A 20,126-nucleotide genomic window follows, 5' to 3' on the forward strand; every position below is an offset into this window, starting at 1 on the left:
TAACTCTGTCAATAAGTATCCTACCATACACTTTTCCTATTATACTAAGAAGACAAATGCCCCTATGATTACCACACACTTCTTTTTCCCATTTTCCTCTGTACAAGGGAATAATTATACCTGACTTCCAATCATCCGGGACTCTACCTTCCTCCCAGGCCAATCTGCACATCTTCCACATCCATTCTACTACTATCCCTTCCCCATGCTTCAGCATTTCACCACACACTTCATCAATTCCTGGGGCTTTCCCCGATTTAACTTTCTTCATTGCTTCCACAACTTCTATCCTACTGATTTCTTCCTGTCTTCTCACCTCCCTCCTTCTCCCAGCCATTCCCCAGCCACTTATACTCGCATTACTTCCATCCTCTATGTTCAACAATTCCTTAAAGTGTTCTCTCCATCTGCTCACTTTTTCTCCCTGCTCCACTAGTAATCTACCATTTTTATCTTTCACTCCCCTGCTAACTTCACTTCCACCCTGTCTTACTCTTTTCACCTCTTTCCAGAACATTTTCTAACAGTCCCTCCACTTTACACTCAAATTCCTTCCAAATTCCTCATCCATTCTCTTCTTACTCTCTCTTACTAATCTTTTCACCTCTCTCTTTCTTTCTACATATAACTCTCTCTTCCGCCTCTCAACTTCTTCCAAGCCCCTATTTCTCATCTATTCATTGTATGCTTTCTTCTTTTGTGCCACAGCCTGTCTCACCTCTTCAGTCCACCACGCTGTTCCTTGCACCCTCTTCCGTCTTCTCTTCCTTCCACACACCACATCACATGCTGCACATATTTCTTCTGTAAATATCCTACACACACCTTCCACGTCTCCCATCTGCTCCAATTCATATATTTTTTTTTTTTTTTTAATGTGAGGAAGAAGGAACCAAAGGCCATGAGCCCGCAGTAACAGTTCCATCCAAGAGAAAAACAAAATACAATAGAGAGCCAAATTCAAGATCCGATCATTTTGAGATGCCTGGACACACTGCGTTTGAAAGACTGGAGATCATAGGCAGCAGGAAATACAGACAGAGGGAGACAGTTCCAGAGTTGACCTGTTGCATAAATGAAAGACTGGGAGTAATGGTTAACTCTTGCATTAGAGAGTTGGACAGAAAAGGGATGAGAGTTTGCTGCCAGACGGGTGCTACGCGCCCGTCGTAGAGGTGGAGGAATGCAAGCAGACAGTTCAGAGGAGCAGTGACCATTAAAGTAGCGATAGAAAAGAGATAAAGATGCAACAGTGCGGCGAAGAGACAGAGGTTGAAGGGAGTCAGTAAGAGGAGGAGAGTTAATGAGACGAAAAGCCTTTGACTCCACCCTATTGAGAAGAGCTGTATGTGGGGAGCCTCCCCACACATGAGAGTTGTACTCCACACAGGGGCGGATAAAACCCCTGTATAGAGTCAACAATTGTGCAGGGGTAAAGAAAGAGCGGAGTCGGCTTAGCACACCCAATCTCTTGGAAGCAGATTTTACAAGAGATGTAATATGATCTTTCCAAGATAAGTCCCGAGTAAATGAAACCCCAAGCATGTTCAAGGATGATACAGGATTAAGCTGAATATTATTAAACATTAATGGGTATACCTGTGGAAGATTTTGTCGGGTTGATAGGTGTAAGAACTGAGTCTTAGATGCATTAAAGACAACCATATTATTTTTACCCCATCCTCCACTTCTCTCTTATACTCTGCCTTTTTCTCATCCTCTTGTAACCTTTCCACTTTCCTTGCAACTACTCCTTCCTCTCGTCTTTCCCTTCTTCTATTCCTCCATCTAACTTGAATCCTAATTCTGGCCACCACCAAGTAGTGGTCAGAAAGTCCACTCCCCCAACCTCTATAAGCTCTTGCATCCATTACACATCTTCGCATCCTTTCATCCACACACACATAATCAATCATTGCCTTGCTTTCATTCAGTTCACCACCCACCCTTCTCATCACTCGTCATGTATACCTGTGGATCAGTTTATGCCTGAAGAGGGTATTGGTTATCACCAACCCCCTCCCAGCACAAATGTCCACTAACGCACTCCCATTCTCATCTATCTCAGCAGGCACACCCCACTCACCAACTATTCCATCCACCTTCACATTCCCAACTTTACCATTCATACCACCAATCAAAAACACTCTCTCATTCTTTCCAAACTTTTCCATGCACACTTCTACATTTGTCCAGAACTCTTCTCTCACTCTTCTAGCACGATCTTGCGTTGGCGCATACACACACACGATCGCCCACATTTGTATTCCAACTTTCAACTTTACCCACACAATCCTTGACCCAACTGATCCATACTGTCTTATGCTCTTCTTCCATCTTTTACTCACAACTATACATACTCCTTCCTTTGCCCTCTCATTGTCACCTACTCCTGCACATATACCCCATCCATACTCCCATTCTCTCACACTTTCTCCTCTCCATTTTGTTTCAGTTATTCCACATACATCCACTTTCGCACCCTCAAGCACCTGGACAATCTCTCTCTCTTTCACCTCATCATTCGCTCCTCTTACATTCCATGTACCCATTACCAAGTCCTTTGTCCGGTCCTGGGTCGTCATCGTTTGGTCAGTCCTTGTCCGAGGCTTCTTGTTTGTTTTTTTAGTTAGTTGTTTTCCGGGGAGGGGCACTAACCCTCCGCCAACCCTTTTAGTCGCCTTTTACAACAAGCAAGGATACTGGGGGATTATATGTGTGTGTGTGTGTGTGTGTGTGTGTGTGTGTGTGTATTTACATGCATAGAGAGAGAGAGAGAGAGAGAGAGAGAGAGAGAGAGAGAGAGAGAGAGAGAGAGAATAGATAAGAGCCTTAACAGATAGACACTTGTTTTCCATACAGGAACACGGCGACTCTATGAAAAAAATGGGATTTGACAGAAAGGTAGATAGACAGAAAAACAGACAGATGCACAGTAAGGTTGATGGCCATAGCTCTTTGTATCTAGCCATGCATTAATCCAGCCATGGCTCTGTTGATCGTGCTGTACTTAACTATCCATCCATTCTTCCGTCTATTTATCTATAATTTTCTCACACTTTCCTCCGCTCTTCCTGTTAATCTCTATATCCCCCTGTCAACCCATCACTCTGCCTTCTGCATCAATATGTATGCAAGTGATGGCTAAGTTGCTAGGTTCAAGAAATCTGGAGGGAGATGACGTTGATGTGATGATGATGGTGATGATGATGATATGATGATGATCCGTTTATCTCTCTCTCAGTGATCTAGCCTGTGCGTGTGTGTATAATTGTGTGCGTGTGCTTTAATGTATGTGTGTGTATATGTGTGCGTGTGCATTAATATATGTGTGTGAGTATGTGTATGTATCTGTGCATATGTCCAGGCTTGTGCGCGTGCGTGCCTGTTGTGTGACTGTGAGCATGCGTGTGTATGCATGTATGTGGAAATGTGTGTGTACTATATGCGTATGTGTATGTATATGTCTGAATGTGTCTGTGTGTGAATACACGTATGTGTGTAAATGTGTCTGTATGTGTGTGTGTGTGTGTGTGTGTGTGTGTGTGTGTGTGTGTGTGTGTGTGTGTGTGTGTGTGTGTGTGTGTGTGTGTGTGTGTGTGTGTGTGTGCGTGTCAACGCTTGCTGTATGTCAATGTCTGTGTATGTATGGACGTATGTGTGAGTGGGCATGTGAGTGGGTGGAAATATTTGTGAGTGTGTGTGTATGAGCGTGTACGAGTGTGTGTGTGTGTGTGTGTGTGTGTGTGTGTGTGTGTGTGTGTGTGTGTGTGTGTGTGTGTGTGTGTGTGTGTGTGTGTGTGTGTGTGTGTGTGTGTGTGCGTGTACAAGTGTGCTTGTGTGTATATGGGCGTCTGCATGATTAACAGTGTGCGTATGCTTGCGATTGTGTGTATATATGGAAGTGTGTGTGTGGGGGGGGGTCTCTGGTTTATGTGTGCCTGAGTGCGTGGGCATGTATGGGTGTGGGTGTGTGGGGGGTGAGCATGGGCTTGTATATATGGGTGTATGTCTGTGTGTGGGTATTTGGTTTTATATGGGTGTGTGTGTAGGCGTGTGTGCGTTGGCATGTATGTACAGTATGTGTACGGGAAGATGTGTGCATGGGCGTGTGTGTACATGGACTGCAAGTGCAAGGGAGTGTGAGCATCGACGGGGGTGTGCGTAGGCGTGGGTACACATGGGCGTGTGTGTGTGTGTGCGTCAGCGTGTTTGGGCGCGAGAGTGAGTGGGAATATTTGTGAATATGCGCATGAGCGTGTACGACAATGTGTGTGTGTGTGTATATGTGTGTGTGTGTGTGTGTGTGTGTGTGTGTGTGTGTGTGTGTGTGTGTGTGTGTGTGTGTGTGTGTGTGTGTGTGTGTGTGTGTGCGCGTGTCAACGCTTGCTGTATGTCAATGTCTGTGTATGTATGGACGTATGTGTGAGTGGGCATGTGAGTGGGTGGAAATATTTGTGAGTGTGTGTGTATGAGCGTGTACGAGTGTGTGTGTGTGTGTGTGTGTGTGTGTGTGTGTGTGTGTGTGTGTGTGTGTGTGTGTGCGTGGGAGTGTGTGTCTGTATGGACGTGTACGTGCGTGTTACCAGTCCAAGATACCTTCAGAGAGTTGCACTTTTCACTCGAAGCATTTCTCCTAGCAACCTAACTACCCCCCCCCCCTCTCTCTCTCTCTAACACTTACGTTTCTCTTTCTTCTCTCTCCGTCCTTCCAACCGTTTGTCTGTCTGTCTGTCTGATCAACACTTACGTTCCTCTGTCCCTTGTGTCTGTCAGTCTTTCTCCTCTCACATACATTTCTTATTTGGTCCGTCTGAGCAACCTTATTAACCATCCATTTTCTTACTTTGTTTCTTCCCTCTCTCTCTCTGCCTCTCTGTCTCTGTCTGTCTGTCTGTCTCCATTCACATACATCCCTCCTATTCTTCCATCCTAGCAACCTAATTAGCCATCCTTTTATCTTACCTGGTACTCTCTCTCTCTCTCTCTCTCTCTCTCCATTCAAATACATCCCTCCTATTCTTGCATCCTAGCAACCTAATTAGCCATCCTTTTATCTTACCTGGTACTCTCTCTCTCTCTCTCTCTCTCTCTCTCCATTCAAATACATCCCTCCTATTCTTGCATCCTAGCAACCTAATTAGCCATCCTTTTATCTTACCTGGTACTCTCTCTCTCTCTCTCACTCTCTCTCTCTCTCTCTCTCTCTCTTTGTGCCAATTTTCATTTTCACATTCTCGTTATCGCCGGGCTTTACCAAGGCGGAGTGATAATGTTTTTGCCCGCCTCTGTGTGTGTGTGCGTGTGTTCCCATTAGATCACATGAACGGCTTGAGTTATCAACATAAAACCTTCAAGGTATCAAGATATGGCCCAAATCTTGAACGAATTCGCAAATGGACACTCGAGGTCGAGGTCAAGGTCACCAAAATGATTGCCAAAGGTAAACTAGTTTTTATCGCCTGCCTTTATCACCATTGTATGTCATGAACGGCTTGAGCTATCAACATAAACCTTCAGGGTATCAAGATATGGCCAAAATCTTGGATTTGGCCAACAGCATATTCTGGCGGGAGATTAACATTCGGCTTTCGAATGCTTTTCTTTCATTTAGCATGTTTTCCTCGGTATTGCTTCCACAGATAAAACTTTCTGTCTTACCGCATCAGTGTAAGTGTGTGTGTGTGTGTGTGTGTGTGGTGTGTGTGTGTGTGAGAGAGAGAGAGAGAGAGAGAGAGAGAGAGAGAGAGAGAGAGAGAGAGAGAGAGAGAGAGAGAGAGCCTATGGTGTGAGAAAATAAACAGAAAAATGAGTGAGAAACCATATTTTAAATGTATATCAGAAAAAAGAGAGGCTGAAAAAATAAGGCAGAAATACAACTGAAAAAATTAGCTTGAGTGTGTGTGCAAATAAAGCATAAGTGTGAAAATGAAAGAATAGAGAGAGAGAGAGAGAGAGAGAGAGAGAGAGAGAGAGAGAGAGAGAGAGAGAGAGAATAACACGATGGATAGGAGAGGGTGGGGATGAGGAAGGAGGGGGATATCTCTACGGTATATATAACATTATCATTTCTATGGAGTGAGAAAATGAGAGAAGAGAGCTACCTCACCTGAAGCAAAGTGAGAGAGTGAGAGAACGGAGCTATCTCACCTGAAGCAGAGTGCGGTGTGCGGGTGGAGGAGGAGGGGCGGGCTGGTGAGGTCTGCCGTAGCGTTCTCAGTGCCGTAAAGGGAGTCAGCGAACACGTAGCCGGATTCCTCGCCGTCGGGGTAGCCTGGGTGAGAAAGTGAGAAGGTGAGAGAGAGAGAGAGAGAGAGAGAGAGAGAGAGAGAGAGAGGCAAGGTGGGAGGGAGAATATGTGTGAGTGTGGGAGGAGGGATGACCAAGGAAATGTCTATGGGAAAGGGGAGATGGGGAGGAATGAGGGAGGGAAAGAGACTATGTGTGTGAGAGAGGAGGAAGAGTGGGGGAAAATGAGGGAGGGGAAAATGGTAGGCAAAGAGAATGTGTGTGTGTGTGTGTGTGTGTGTGTGTGTGTGTGTGTGTGAGAGAGAGAGAGAGAGAGAGAGAGAGAGAGAGAGAGAGAGAGAGAGAGAGAGAATCAAGAAAAAAAAAAAAAGGAAAAGGATAGAGTGAGGGAGGGGAGACCATTAAAAACTTCCACGTCTAACTCCAGTAACCTGGTCTCATTATACCACCCCAGTTGCTTGGCTCTCTATGGCGTCGTTATCAGGGAGTTACCGACCTACAAATTTAGCTCAAGTTCTAAAGGCGCCCTATATACCCTTATCAGCACCCTGCCTGTTGTGTCCTTCATCTAAAGTTAGGGTGGGTGGGAATTAGGGTGGTGGTGGTGGTGGTGATGATGACGTGACGCTATTTATCACTATCAACACCCGATTACTTATGCTATTTATTCAGATTATGTATAAGTGGGAATATGGAGTGGAATGATGATGATGATGATGATGATGGGGCTGATGATGATTATTAATTACCAGGTTTACTTAATTTACCAAATGGTAATAATACTAGCCGTAATTATTTTTGTGCAAGGACTACCGACTGTTTAATAAATCCTAATTATGGAAGTCAGAAGAACTACATAATTATATCAGTGTTAATCACTTGTCTTGCTTAAGGCTCATCTTTTCTCAGAAGGGATCAAATAGGCTTTTTTAGTCCCTCGTTATGGCAACGTAGGCGTGCCGGACGCCAGACGGCCTGAAGTGTGATAATTGGTCTCAGTAACTTTGTGACAAAGGAATTTCTATACCGGATTTCGTCCGGCAATAGTTAGAGTACAAAGTACAAACGAGAACAAAAAAAGCAAGCAGCAACGGGCTTCTTGGTCCCTCCTGGCTGTTTGTTACAGGGAGGGTTATAACTAATAAAACTATTCTATTTGTTAAAGCCAAGCCCCATCTACCAAACCCTCCAGCAGAAGCCAGCAGGAAATAGTGTGACGAACCACTATGCAGCATTGAAAAACTGTCATGGATATTTTATAGAAAAGAGCGAAAGGAAATCTTACTCAGCATTGTTTGCCTGTAATGGAAAGTTACACTGTCAACAATATACTGTATATCGATGTTCTTCTGCGGTTGTATCATCCAATCCTTGAAAGAAAAAAAAAGTCATATATACCACAGAAATGTATTATTCTGGAGTGAACATACTTAACTGGGAGTTAGAAGACGTACTTATCCATGTGATTTTTAAAGGCTGGTAGTGCATTGCAGTTTACTATATCGGAGGGCAGTTTATTCTATATATTTAAAACTCTAATGAAAAAATGCTTAGCTTCATGTGACTGGAATCGTTGGCCAATCATTTTATGCCAATCACCATTAGTATATTTAGTTCTAGTTACTGAAAAGCGGTATTTATCGATAGCCATATTATCATAAATATTTTGAGCACCGGTATTTGAATGAGATCTTTTCGTAATCCGAACGTAGTGAAGTTAAAGCGATTCAGGGCTTCTAAACGCTTCTCCTATGGCTTATTTCTCAATCTAGGAATAATTTTTGTTACCCTTCGCTGTACTCTCTCGCGTGCCCCTAAATCTGTTTTGTAATAAGGCGACCAGAACTGGACACAGCACTCTAAGTGTTGGTGTACTGGTGATTTATACAATGTGAGGATGATATTTTTTACCTGCGGAGAAACCGACAGGTCAGTAAGTGGTACGTCTGAGTTTTTTTTTTTTTTTTCCACTTCAAGGAAGTTTGAATATCTACTCCTGGAGAGCTCAGAGTGATTTTCGTATGAAACATAAAGTTGTTCAGGATGAAATTTTGAGTTGCTTTAACATGTCAGTGATTGCGTCAGCTGAAGCATCAGCTGATTATTTGGCGATTTTCAATTTCGGCTATAAGTAGACATTTTAGAGACTTTCTTAAGAAATACAAGTTTGTTCAACTTGAAATTTTGAGTTGAGTTTGACATTTCAGCTGTTGCATGACTAACAGTTTCGCCGCACGTCTAAGAAGATAGTCTCTTTTCATCTGATTTATATTCGAATGTGAATCCGATCAGTTTGTTAGCTTTCTTAGCCTCCGTACACTGTTTGCTTGAGTTAAGATTATTTATTACTATACGTCCTAAATCTTTTTCATGGTTGACATTATCTAGTTGAATATTGCTCTTAGTGTAACTGATTTTTTTCCAGTGTTTAGCAAATTGCATTTACTATTATTAAAATCCATTACCACGTTTGGGGACACTTAAGCTGTCGATCGAGGCCACCCTGGATTGTTTGCCTTTGCAAAGATGTATGTGCTGTGTTTCACACTTTAGCATCATCAGCAAATCTGAATATTTTACAAAATAAATCCTCGTTCATATCATGTATTTGTACATAGGCGTGTAATGTGTGTTTCTCCAATATATACTGTATATAAGGACACACACACACACACACACACACACACACACACACACACATATATATTTTTTTTTATGCGAGGAAGAAGGAACCAAAGGCCATGAGCCCGCAGCTACAGTTCCCTCCAAGAGAAAAACAAAATACAATAGAGAGCCAAATTCAAGATCCGATCATTTTGAGATGCCTGGACACACTGCATTTGAAAGACTGGAGATCATAGGCAGCAGGAAATACAGACAGAGGGAGACAGTTCCAGAGCTGACCTGTTGCATAAATGAAAGACTGGGAGTAACGGTTAACTCTTGCATTAGAGAGTTGGACAGAAAAGGGATGAGAGTTTGCTGCCAGACGGGTGCTACGCGCCCGTCGTAGAGGTGGAGGAATGCAAGCAGACATTTCAGAGGAGCAGTGACCATTAAAGTAGCGATAGAAAAGAGATAAAGATGCAACAGTGCGGTGAAGAGACATAGGTTGAAGGGAGTCAGTAAGAGGAGGAGAGTTAATGAGATGAAAAGCCTTTGACTCCACCCTATTGAGAAGAGCTGTATGTGGGGAGCCTCCCCACACATGAGAGTTGTACTCCACACAGGGGCGGATAAAACCCCTGTATAGAGTCAACAATTGTGCAAGGGTAAAGAAAGAGCGGAGTCGGCTTAGCACACCCAATCTCTTGGAAGCAGATTTTACAAGAGGTGTAATATGATCTTTCGAAGATAAGTCCAGAGTAAATGAAACCCCAAGTATGTTCAAGGATGATGCAGGATTAAGCTGAATATTATTAAACATTAGTGGGTATACCTGTGGAAGATTTTGTCGGGTTGATAGGTGTAAGAACTGAGTCTTAGATGCATTAAAAACAACCATATTATTTTTACCCCAGTCAGAGATACGAGCCAAGTCAGACATTAGGTGTGCCATAGCCTCATCCCATGTTTGTTGAAGTAACTGTTGAGATGGGCGTTGTGGGAACCGAATGGAAAGGTGAAGGGTGGAGTCATCAGCGTATGAGTGGATAGGGTTAGATGTACAGCTTAGAAGATCATTGATGAATAAAAGGAAGAGAGTTGGTGATAGGCCAGAGCCCTGAGGAACACCAATGTTGATAGATCTAGGAGAAGAACGATGGCCGTCTACAACAGCGGCTATAGAACGACCAGAAAGGAAGCTAGCGATGAAGGCACAGATAGAAGGATAGAAACCGTAGGAGGGCAGTTTGGAAATTAAAGATTTATGCCAGACTCGATCGAAAGCCTTTGAGATGTCAAGTGCAATGGCAAAGCTTTCGCCAAAGTCCCGAAAGGAGGATGACCAGGAGTCTGAAAGGTAGGTGAGAAGATCGCCAGTGGAGCGTCCCTGACGGAAACCGTACTGACGATCGGAAAGAAGGTTGTGATAGGAAAGATGCCTTAAAATTTTTCTATTGAGAATTGACTCGAAAACTTTTGAAATACAGGACGTTAAAGCAACTGGACGATAGTTGGAGGGTTGGGAGTGGTCACCCTTCTTTGGGACTGGCTATATATATCTATATATATATCTATATCTATCTATCTATCTATCTATATATATCTATCTATCTATCTATCTATCTATATATATATATATATATATATATATATATATATATATATATATATATATATATATATATATATATATATTTATATATAGTAGGGCCTCGTAACTAGCAATCTTAAGTGATGAAACCTCACTAGTTGTGAAACCGCTAGTTTGGAGGCAAACTTTATATAGCGAAAAATAAAAACAGACTGGAATATTTGGAAAGTTCGACTGTTTTTCCATTTTTGTCTCCTTTTATCCACTAAATAGTCACATTTTTATTTACCTATTATAATTAGTAGGACAAAGCAACAAAAAGTCACCATTAAATGCTCAGAATGCAGTTTATTGAAGAAAAAATGTTGGGAGTTGGGAGTGTAAATGCTTAAGCCCCTGTCACACATATGCGGCTCAAGGGCCGACCGCAGCGCGACTCAAGGTCATGTCCTAGTTGGCTCCCACACCTCCCGACTGGCCCCGAATCTGCTCTGCTCATGACTCCCTAACGACCGCATCAGGACTGCCTCACGACTGGTTATGACATCCTCAAGAACGTGACAAGATCACGAGGGGACCACGAGGCGATGGAGCTACGAGTCTTCAAATTTGAAATTTAATTAATTTTTGCCAACCACGACCGTGACACGACCGCCTACGATCACAAGACGACTTCGTGACGCGTTTGGGGAATGCACCCCAACCCCCTCAGGACACCCCCAGGACCCCTCCACGACCGACCCATAGGGTGGGGCATCACACCTGGACCACCAATGACACCCAGTATGGGGCAGGGCATCACATCTAGACCACCAATGACACCCAGTGTGGGGCAGGGCATCACACCTAGACCACCAGTGACACCCAGCATGGGGCAGGGCATCACACCTAGACCACCAATGACACCCAGTGTGGGGCAGGGCATCACACCTGGACCACCAATGACACCCAGTGTGGGGCAGGGCATCACACCTGGACCACCAATGACACCCAGTGTGGGGCAGGGCATCACACCTAGACCACCAATGACACCCAGTATGGGGGAGGGCATCACACCTAGACCACCAATGACACCCAGCATGGGGCAGGGCATCACACCTAGACCACCAATGACACCCAGCATGGGGCAGGGCATCACACCTAGACCACCAATGACACCCAGCATGGGGCAGGGCATCACACCTAGACCACCAATGACACCCAGCATGGGGCAGGGCATCACACCTAGACCACCAATGGCACCCAGCGTGGGGCAGGGCATCACACCTAGACCACCAATGACACCCAGCGTGGGGCAGGGCATCACACCTAGACCACCAATGACACCCAGCGTGGGGTGGGGCATCACACCTAGACCACCAATGACACCCAGCGTGGGGCGGAACATCACACCTAGACCACCAGTGACACCCAGTGTGGGGCAGGGCATCACACCTAGACCACCAATGACACCCAGTGTGGGGCAGGGTATCACACCTGGACCACCAATGACACCCAGAGCATCACCATGGACCTCTCCTGTGTCTAGTCCGTTGATGAGAGACACACAGTCATAACGTTTTTTTTTGTCGGTGACAGCATCACGACACGCAACGACAGCATCATGCGCATCCAAATGAGCTAAGACTGTTTCACGATCGACGTACGACAGTCCTGACTGCAACGCAACTGTGACACGACTTTTGGCAAGTCATGAGGCGGCCACGATTTTTTAACGTGTGAGTTAAAAAATCGTGAGGCCCGACGAATCGTCCCAGCGGCTCATGAGTGCCCTAAAGAGTCTGGGCTTTATCGGCGAATCAAGGGACGATCAATGAAAAAATGCGTTACGACCTTGAATCGCTCCACGGTCAGCCCTTGAATAGTTTGTGTGTGACAGGGGATTTACTGGGAGTAAGCGCCACCACCACCATCGCCACCTTGCTCTCCACCATTGCCACCTTCTCAAGCACCAGCCTTTCTCCGTATCTCCTGTTGTATCTCATCATCACTTTCAAACCCTTCATAGTCGTTAGGTTCAATGGGGCAACATCATCTGGCCCTTCATCTTCCTCACCACCATCACCACCACTACCACTAGCACGTGTGAAGTATATGTCTGCCACTTTCAAACTTTCCATTACCTTGTCCTTGTTTCTTCTTATGGTATGCACACTCGATTCCAGAACATTCAACTGCCTCAAAATTTCACAGGTTTTCAAGCCGTCTTCTATGAGTTTAATGATTTTCTTCTTGTCTTCAACACTACTTTTTCGCTCGCTAGGTGTGGTTCACTCGCTAGACGAGACTCGCTCTAGGAAAATGAGTCGAAATGTGCCTCGCGGCTCGCTTGCTAGATGACGATTGCCATCGAGTCGCTAGTTTCGAGTATTTTGTAGCTAGTTATGAAGCTGAAGACAGTTCCTATCCTATCACTAGATTTGAAATCGCTAGTCAAAAAAATGTTAGTTGCGGGACCCTACTTTATATATATATATATATATATATATATATATATATATATATATATATATATATATATATATAGATAGATAGATAGATAGATAGATACATATATATACTGTATATCTATCTATCTATCTATCTATCTATCTATATATATATATTGTGGGGACCATCATCACGTGCTTTTCGAAAATCAAGACAGATAGTGTCAATGAATCTGATCCCATCGTATATACTGAATATATCACAGAGAAAATCCCAAAGCTTCGAAAGACACGAGCGATTATGTCGAAAAACATGTTGTGTAACATTAGTGGGATTATTGATTTCTAAATAGTGAAAACATGTATTAACTTAGGAGAAAGTATGATGTTTATACAGGAACTTGAGATTTACTAATGAGATGAAACAGAGGTGTGTGTGTGTGTGTGTGTGTGTGTGTGTGTGTGAGAGAGAGAGAGAGAGAGAGAGAGAGAGAGAGAGAGAGAGAGAAATCAACTCATTTTTCTTAAACATCCAGTCCTTATCCCTGCGTCAGGAAGGTAGGATCCCAGAAGCAGGCCACTTAGTCCAGACATTTAAGGTGGAAGCGACCAGTGAAACGAACATGAGCGGCAGAAGTGAACAGCAAAGTCCAGCCATCCCTCGGAATTATGCTGCTCACGGCCTCATACACCTGGAGCACTTTAACTCTCTAGACCACCAGGCGTCCGACTGGCTGGTTGTATGGTCACCGTTCAGCGTAGCAAAGAGTTTCCAGAGTTATACGAGGCCATTTTGCTTGTCTTTCAGCGCAGTCATTGAAGGTAGCCCTACTGTAAATTCAGTGAGTGGATGGTAGCTGTCCTCACTTACCACAATGGTCGTCTGTGCGTCCCAGGTTGGTCGAAGCTCCTTTCATTTTATCCCAAATTAGTAAAAGCTTAAAAAAATTCCATCTTAAGTTACACAAGGTCACACTGACACTTTTCAATTGGCTACTAAACTGTATATTCCAGCCTGTATTGGAAAAAAATTAAATCGTGGAAAACGCAGTAGGCGAGGCCAGTGCAAAACTGTGCTATAACGGAGCTAAGGGAGATATGCTGAAAGTGTGGATTAGGGTTTGGCGAGTGGATCATCATATCATATTGAGTTGAAAATCCTTCCGCAAGTTGAGAAATAGTTAAATAATATTTACATCATAAAAATCATTTTTAGCAAATAATTATATAGGAAAAAATCAACGGAGGCTTAGGGCCAATTTCAAAACATTATTATCTACAAAACAAGAAGAGAAGACTATAGGAATTTTTACAGTTTTAGAATATTATATCATGCAGAAACTGTGCATGCCATTTTCTAAAGTTCAACATATGTAAATTATGGATTGTTAATATTTTTGAAGTTTGACACATTGAAATTTATCATCACTACAAGGGATTTCTGTAGATGTATCAGAAATAAATCAAGAAAGACGAAGAGTACTTTCATGTTTACTGTTTTTTTTTTCACATATACTTTGCTGACAGTGACTTCAAAGACACTTAGGGTGATCAAAATATGGTTGAGTTATATCCATTAATATACTGTATAAGAATTTTGCCAAAGAAAAAAAAAGCTTCACGAAAATGCAGGTCAAAGGCTGTGAACATATTCACATGTATATTTAATGGTTGGAAGGTGTGAGTGCGTTTGGGTGCTTGGGTGGTGTGATGGGTGGGGGTGGGGGTTTGGGGGGTGGGGTGATTGGGGGGGTGCAGCGGGGAGGAGGGGTTGCTGGTTCTTTGAAAGCAGTGATAAGAAACAGGGAAGTGGGCATGGAAGTGAAAAAGTTACTACATGACAATATTGTGATACCAACTCTAACGTATGGAAGTGAAGCTTGGACGTTGCTGGAAGGACATAAGTCAAGAGTGAGAGCAGTGGAAATGAGTTATTTAAGAGGAGCCTGTGGAGTCACATGGAGAGACAGGCTGACGAATGAGGATATAAAGAAGCGTTGTGGTGTGGATGTGGATGTGATAGGAAGTGTTATGAGGAACACTCTGAGGTGGTTTGGCCATGTGGAGAGGATGGAGGGTGAAAGACTGATGAAGAGAGTGTATGTGAGTGAGGTGGAGGGGGGAAGAAGGAGGGTGAGGCCGAGGATGAGATGGAGGGATGGGGTGGAGAGGCATATGAGAGCGGGGGGTGTGAGTTGGGAGCAGGGCAGTGAAATGGCGGGGGACAGGACGACGTGGAGGCGATTTGTTTGTGGCCACCCCAAACGGGATTGAGGCGTCTGGCAATAGATAGATAGATATTTATTGGTTTTACTGGCGTTGGCCCACTCACCAAAAAGACAAACAAAAGAGTTAATTTTGAAGGGGTACGAGAATCACTGCTTAGTGAGCAAGAAATAAGTAATTTATACAGCTCCAGTGGCAACAGCTTATGCACAAAGGTTACATTTTCAATGGTCCAAGGACGTCTCTGCCGCGACAATAACCTTGGGGGTTCCTTACTATTAAAAGGACGTTTTCTGATTCTCTACAACAGTCACTTCTTTACTGGTAATATATGATGGAATATGGTTGGCCTGAGGGAATGGACTGAACACTGGTAACATACGAGTATACTTGTCTGCAGTTTGAAAAATGATATAACACTGATAAAACAAGAAGAAGCACTCCGAGATTGCTGCGACCGCGCCCACCAATTGGTCTAAGGGCCGAACGTTTGATTTGCCCTTTGACCTTGACCTTCAACTGAGTCATCTCAAGAGTGCATTAGTTAATTTGCTCACATAGACACACGGGTCGCACTTTTACCTTGCCTTGTGACCTGAACTTTTAACAGATTGTTCTCAAAATTTTAACCTCTTTTTTCTTGAATTACCCTAAGCCCTTCCACAAGTTTGGTATCAATCGAATAAAAACTGTTTGATCTTGCTAGTTCAAACTTAAACTTAATCCTGTGATAACCAATTGTTCTAAAATGCAACAGGTCAACCACTTGGCTGTCTCGACACCGCCGCCATATTTCGTTAAGATTGTATAAAAAACTGTCTGGCCTATTGTGTTCAGACACACACACACACACACACACACACACACACACACACACACACACACACACACACACACACACACACACACACACACACACACACACACACACCACGCGTCGATCAAAACATAATGACCTCCCTCGTTTCGTGAACGCTGTAAAAAAAAAAAAAAAAAAAGGTAAAAGTTATCCTACCTGTTTTTCTCTTTGGGTAGATGTGCCATTGTTAGACTCTTTCCGTACAGTTTTCCATTTATTCAAAAAATTGCGGTTTTTGGCCCCCTAAACACTAAACCTCACCTTAATGGGTGGCAGAGGTGTTACCGGAAGTACAATATGACACAACACAGTCACCTTAACTAAACACTGATCCTAGCAGAACACAGCACAACACAATACAATACTGTCAGCCTAGATAAACGACCCTAATACAACACAACACAGTCATCGCAAATAAACTTTAAAACACCCCCACACAAAAAAGTCAACCTCCATACCACATAACACAGCACAGCACAGCACGATACAACGCAAGACATCACAGTTGAATTACAGTGACCCTAATACAACACAACACAACGTCAATAACAATGACCCTAATACAGCACAACGCAACACAACACAAAACAATGAACATAAATAACAAAGGCACTAATGCAACACAACACAGTCAACCCCAATACACCCTAAAGCCCCACAACACAAAGTCAGCCTCCATACCACACCACACCACACAACACAATAGCCTCAAATCCGGCCACCTAACTCCGATTTCACGGCTAGATAATTTGGCCGGTCGGAAGTTCCATTTTTTTACTTTTCCTATATTTTCAAGCCAACAGTTCGCATTAATAACAGTGTCCGCACGTGGCACCATTGTTCGAGGGGCTAGTGAACTTGAGAGAAACATTTTTGGAAGGAGAACACGGGATGAACACCTTAAGAAGAACAAAGAGATGAGCACTTTAGGAGAAAGGACAAAGGTGATCACTTGGAGAGCAGGGGGTGAATATTTTGGGGGGTGAATATTTTTGGACTGAGGAAAGGGGTGAACGCTTTTAGCATGGAGAATATGGGGTGAACACTTTAGAAAGGAGAACAGGAGGTGAACACTGGCTAAGTAAAATGTTCGGCAGCGTAGAAGGGTCTTTATTCTATGCCAGGTTTAGTTGGGTTAGATCTGGCTTTGGTTGGGTAGGGTTTGGTTTGGTAATGGTTAGCTTTGGTTGCATTTCAGTACAGGTGAGTTAAGTCTTGGATGGGTTGGGCTGGGTTTGGTTGACTTACGTTTGAGTTAGGTTGGGTTGGGTCGAGTTCGGCTAGGTCAGGTTAGATCAAGTTAAGGTAAATACATCATATCAAGTATGTCTATCTTAGTTTGGTATGTATATTTTTCTTTTATGTATGAATAATGGAAATCATTAATACATTATTTGCTGTTTACTGCCTGACGTAATAAAACACGACAGCTTGATTGATGCACTAATGCTACTACTGTTACTACTGCTGTCGCTACTACTACTACTACTATCAATACTACTGCTGCTGCTGCTACTAGTACGAATACTACTGCTACTGCTGTCATCATCATCATCATCGTCATCACTCCTGTTATTATTATTATTATTCTCCACCTGTTACCTGGGTGGAGACTATTGTTTTTGCTGGTATTGTTATTATTCCGGCCTCAGAGTCTCACCATAGTTCCAGGAGAACTGGAGACTGCGTGAGGAATCTGAAGGACCCAGGTTATGTATCCTGGCATCGGCCAATGCTGATAGAAAAAAAAAAAATGCAAATCCTTTACGTGCAGTGGAAGGGCATGTCAGAAAGAGTCATATCAATATTATGTTGCAAAAGAGATAAGTTTGTCGTGTGTACTGGAGATTTCAATGCTACCTGTGCAAGGAATCTGAATTTCCCAGGTTATGTGTCCTGGTATGGGCCGCTGCTGATAGAAAAAAACACAAATCTCTCCAGTAGGGTTAAGGTCACTGCAAGAAACAGTAGACAGAGACCAATGACCGTCTGCAGGACAGTTACAACATTGTAGTTTGTCTCAATCTATCACATAGGTGAAGACTTTTGGTTTTGATGGTATTATTATTATTATTCCAGCTTCAGTCTCGCGATGATTTCAGGAGAACCGGAGACTGCACGAGGAATCTGAAGAGCCCAGGTTATGTGTCATGGCACTGGCCAATGTTGATAGAAAAAAATTCCAAATCGTTTATGTGCAGTGGAAGGGCATGTCAAAAAGTGTTATATCAGTATTATGTTGTGAACAAGATAAGTTGATCATGTATACTGGAGATTTCAGTGGGACCTGCACAATGAATCTGAATTGCCCAGGTTATGTGTACTGGTATGGGCCTGCTGAGAGACAAAATTCCAAATCTCTCCAATGGGGTCAGAGTCATTGTAGGAAACAGTAGGTGAAGAACAGTGACTGTCCACAGGACAGTTACAAAGTTCAAATTTTTTTTATTATTATTATTATGAAACTTCCCACATCTCTGTGGGAAGTTTGATTATTCTCATCAATATTTTTAAAACTTCCCACATCGCTGTGGAAAGTTTTATTATTGTTGTCAATGTTCTTATTATTTTTATCTGTTTTAAAATTGCGATATTTCAAAGGTTACTTGACCCGGAGCCTTCAAACTTCGTCAGTTTAGTCGGACAGCTGCCTGGTTCTTTCAGCCAACTATGGTAACAATCCATCAACCGGGTCTCCGGATATTATGCGGAACGTATAGGAGTGAGTCAGCCATGCTATCTCAAGAACCGCTCAAGCTAGGAAGCTGAAATTTTACCACATACAGCCTTAAGGCTGGGACAGTGCGGAAAGGAGTATGGTTCCTGTCGGTTGAATATTCTCTGAGATTGCCTGGGGACAAAATATAATTTAGGACTTTTCCAGATATATACTCCGGATGTCACCTAATTTTCCATGAAAGTTTAAAGCTACAGCCACCTTGGTGGACTTTTAGACTGTGATGACCTAAGGTGACATGCACAAAATCAGTGACCTTGACCTCAAGGTCCTTTTATAGCTCGGCTTCTAGTGGGCTACAGGGCTAGGCAGAGGCTGTGGGAAGTTTTTCTTCACCAAAATTGTCCTCGGATAATTTTACGGTGTTCTAGCTATTGTTACTACTAATAGTTTATTATTATTATTATTATTATTATTATTATTATTATCATCGTCAATCTTGTGACGCAGGATGGCAACCCGCCCTACACCGCTGCGTAAGATTCAGTGTGTGTGTGTGTGTGTGTGTGTGTGTGTGTGTGTGTGTGTGTGTGTGTGTGTGTGTGCCTTAATTCCTCCTATAGGCAATTTATTGGATTTGAATAAAACTTCCCTGGTGAGTTCGTCTGGTTACATCAAAGTTCTTCCAGTATATACAATTTTCCAATCATGATTGGCAGGGGGGTCAGCCCCCTCACAACATAAAAAATTCTCAAAAATAGTGAAAGGAAGGAATATATGGCTTTGATATGTTAGTACAGTACATGCTGTACAATAGACTCTCATCCGTAATGCGATACTTAGGGAGCGCACCCCCCCCCCCAATAACTCTTGGTGGGTCAGCCCCACTCACAAAAATAAAACCAGTCAGAAACAGGGGAAAGTGAGCACAAGGATTTCAAGGAAACTTCTCAGGTTAGCTCGTTTGGTTCCCTGATAATGTCCTCCACTGTCGTATGTCAAATATTCCACCATTACTTTTATGTTACACAATAGGGGAAGGAAGACCGATGGCATTTTGATATCTAAGTACATGTTGTAGAATGGGCTCCCAATCGCTAAGCATTACTACTACTACCACTACTACTACTACTACTACTACTACTACTTCTACTACTACCGGTACTTTGTAATTCTTTCAAATCGTCATGTTGTAGAATGGGCTCCCAACCGCTAAGCATTACTACTACTACTGCTACAGCAACAACAACAACAACTACTACTAGTACTACTACTACTACTACTACTACTACCACCGGAACTTTGTAATTCTTTCAAATCGTCATGCATATCGCCGGACATGGTATGTAGTTTCCATATTTTCTCTGAATGCAGAGGAAAAAACTGCACACCTACTTTCTTTTTTTTTCTTCTATCATGATCATCATTATTATCATTATTATTATTATTATTTTTTCTATTATTACTATTATTATTATTATTATTATT

The 20,126-nt window shown here is 43.0% G+C and overlaps 1 protein-coding gene across 1 annotated transcript in view; it reads right to left on the minus strand.

Moving 5' to 3' along the window:
* The window catches only part of LOC145404953 (uncharacterized), a 608,364-nt gene that overhangs the window by 49,400 nt on the left and 538,838 nt on the right, over positions 1-20,126 (minus strand). The window contains exon 34 of the mRNA XM_080276459.1: positions 6,151-6,274. Within this exon, the coding sequence (XP_080132585.1) occupies positions 6,151-6,274 (124 nt within the window). The remainder of the gene's footprint in view (positions 1-6,150; positions 6,275-20,126) is intronic.

This window comes from Coenobita brevimanus, chromosome 65 (assembly GCF_032717465.1).
Source record: "Coenobita brevimanus isolate Jiangsu-jjx chromosome 65, ASM3271746v2, whole genome shotgun sequence".
Taxonomy (NCBI): Eukaryota; Metazoa; Arthropoda; class Malacostraca; order Decapoda; family Coenobitidae; genus Coenobita; species Coenobita brevimanus.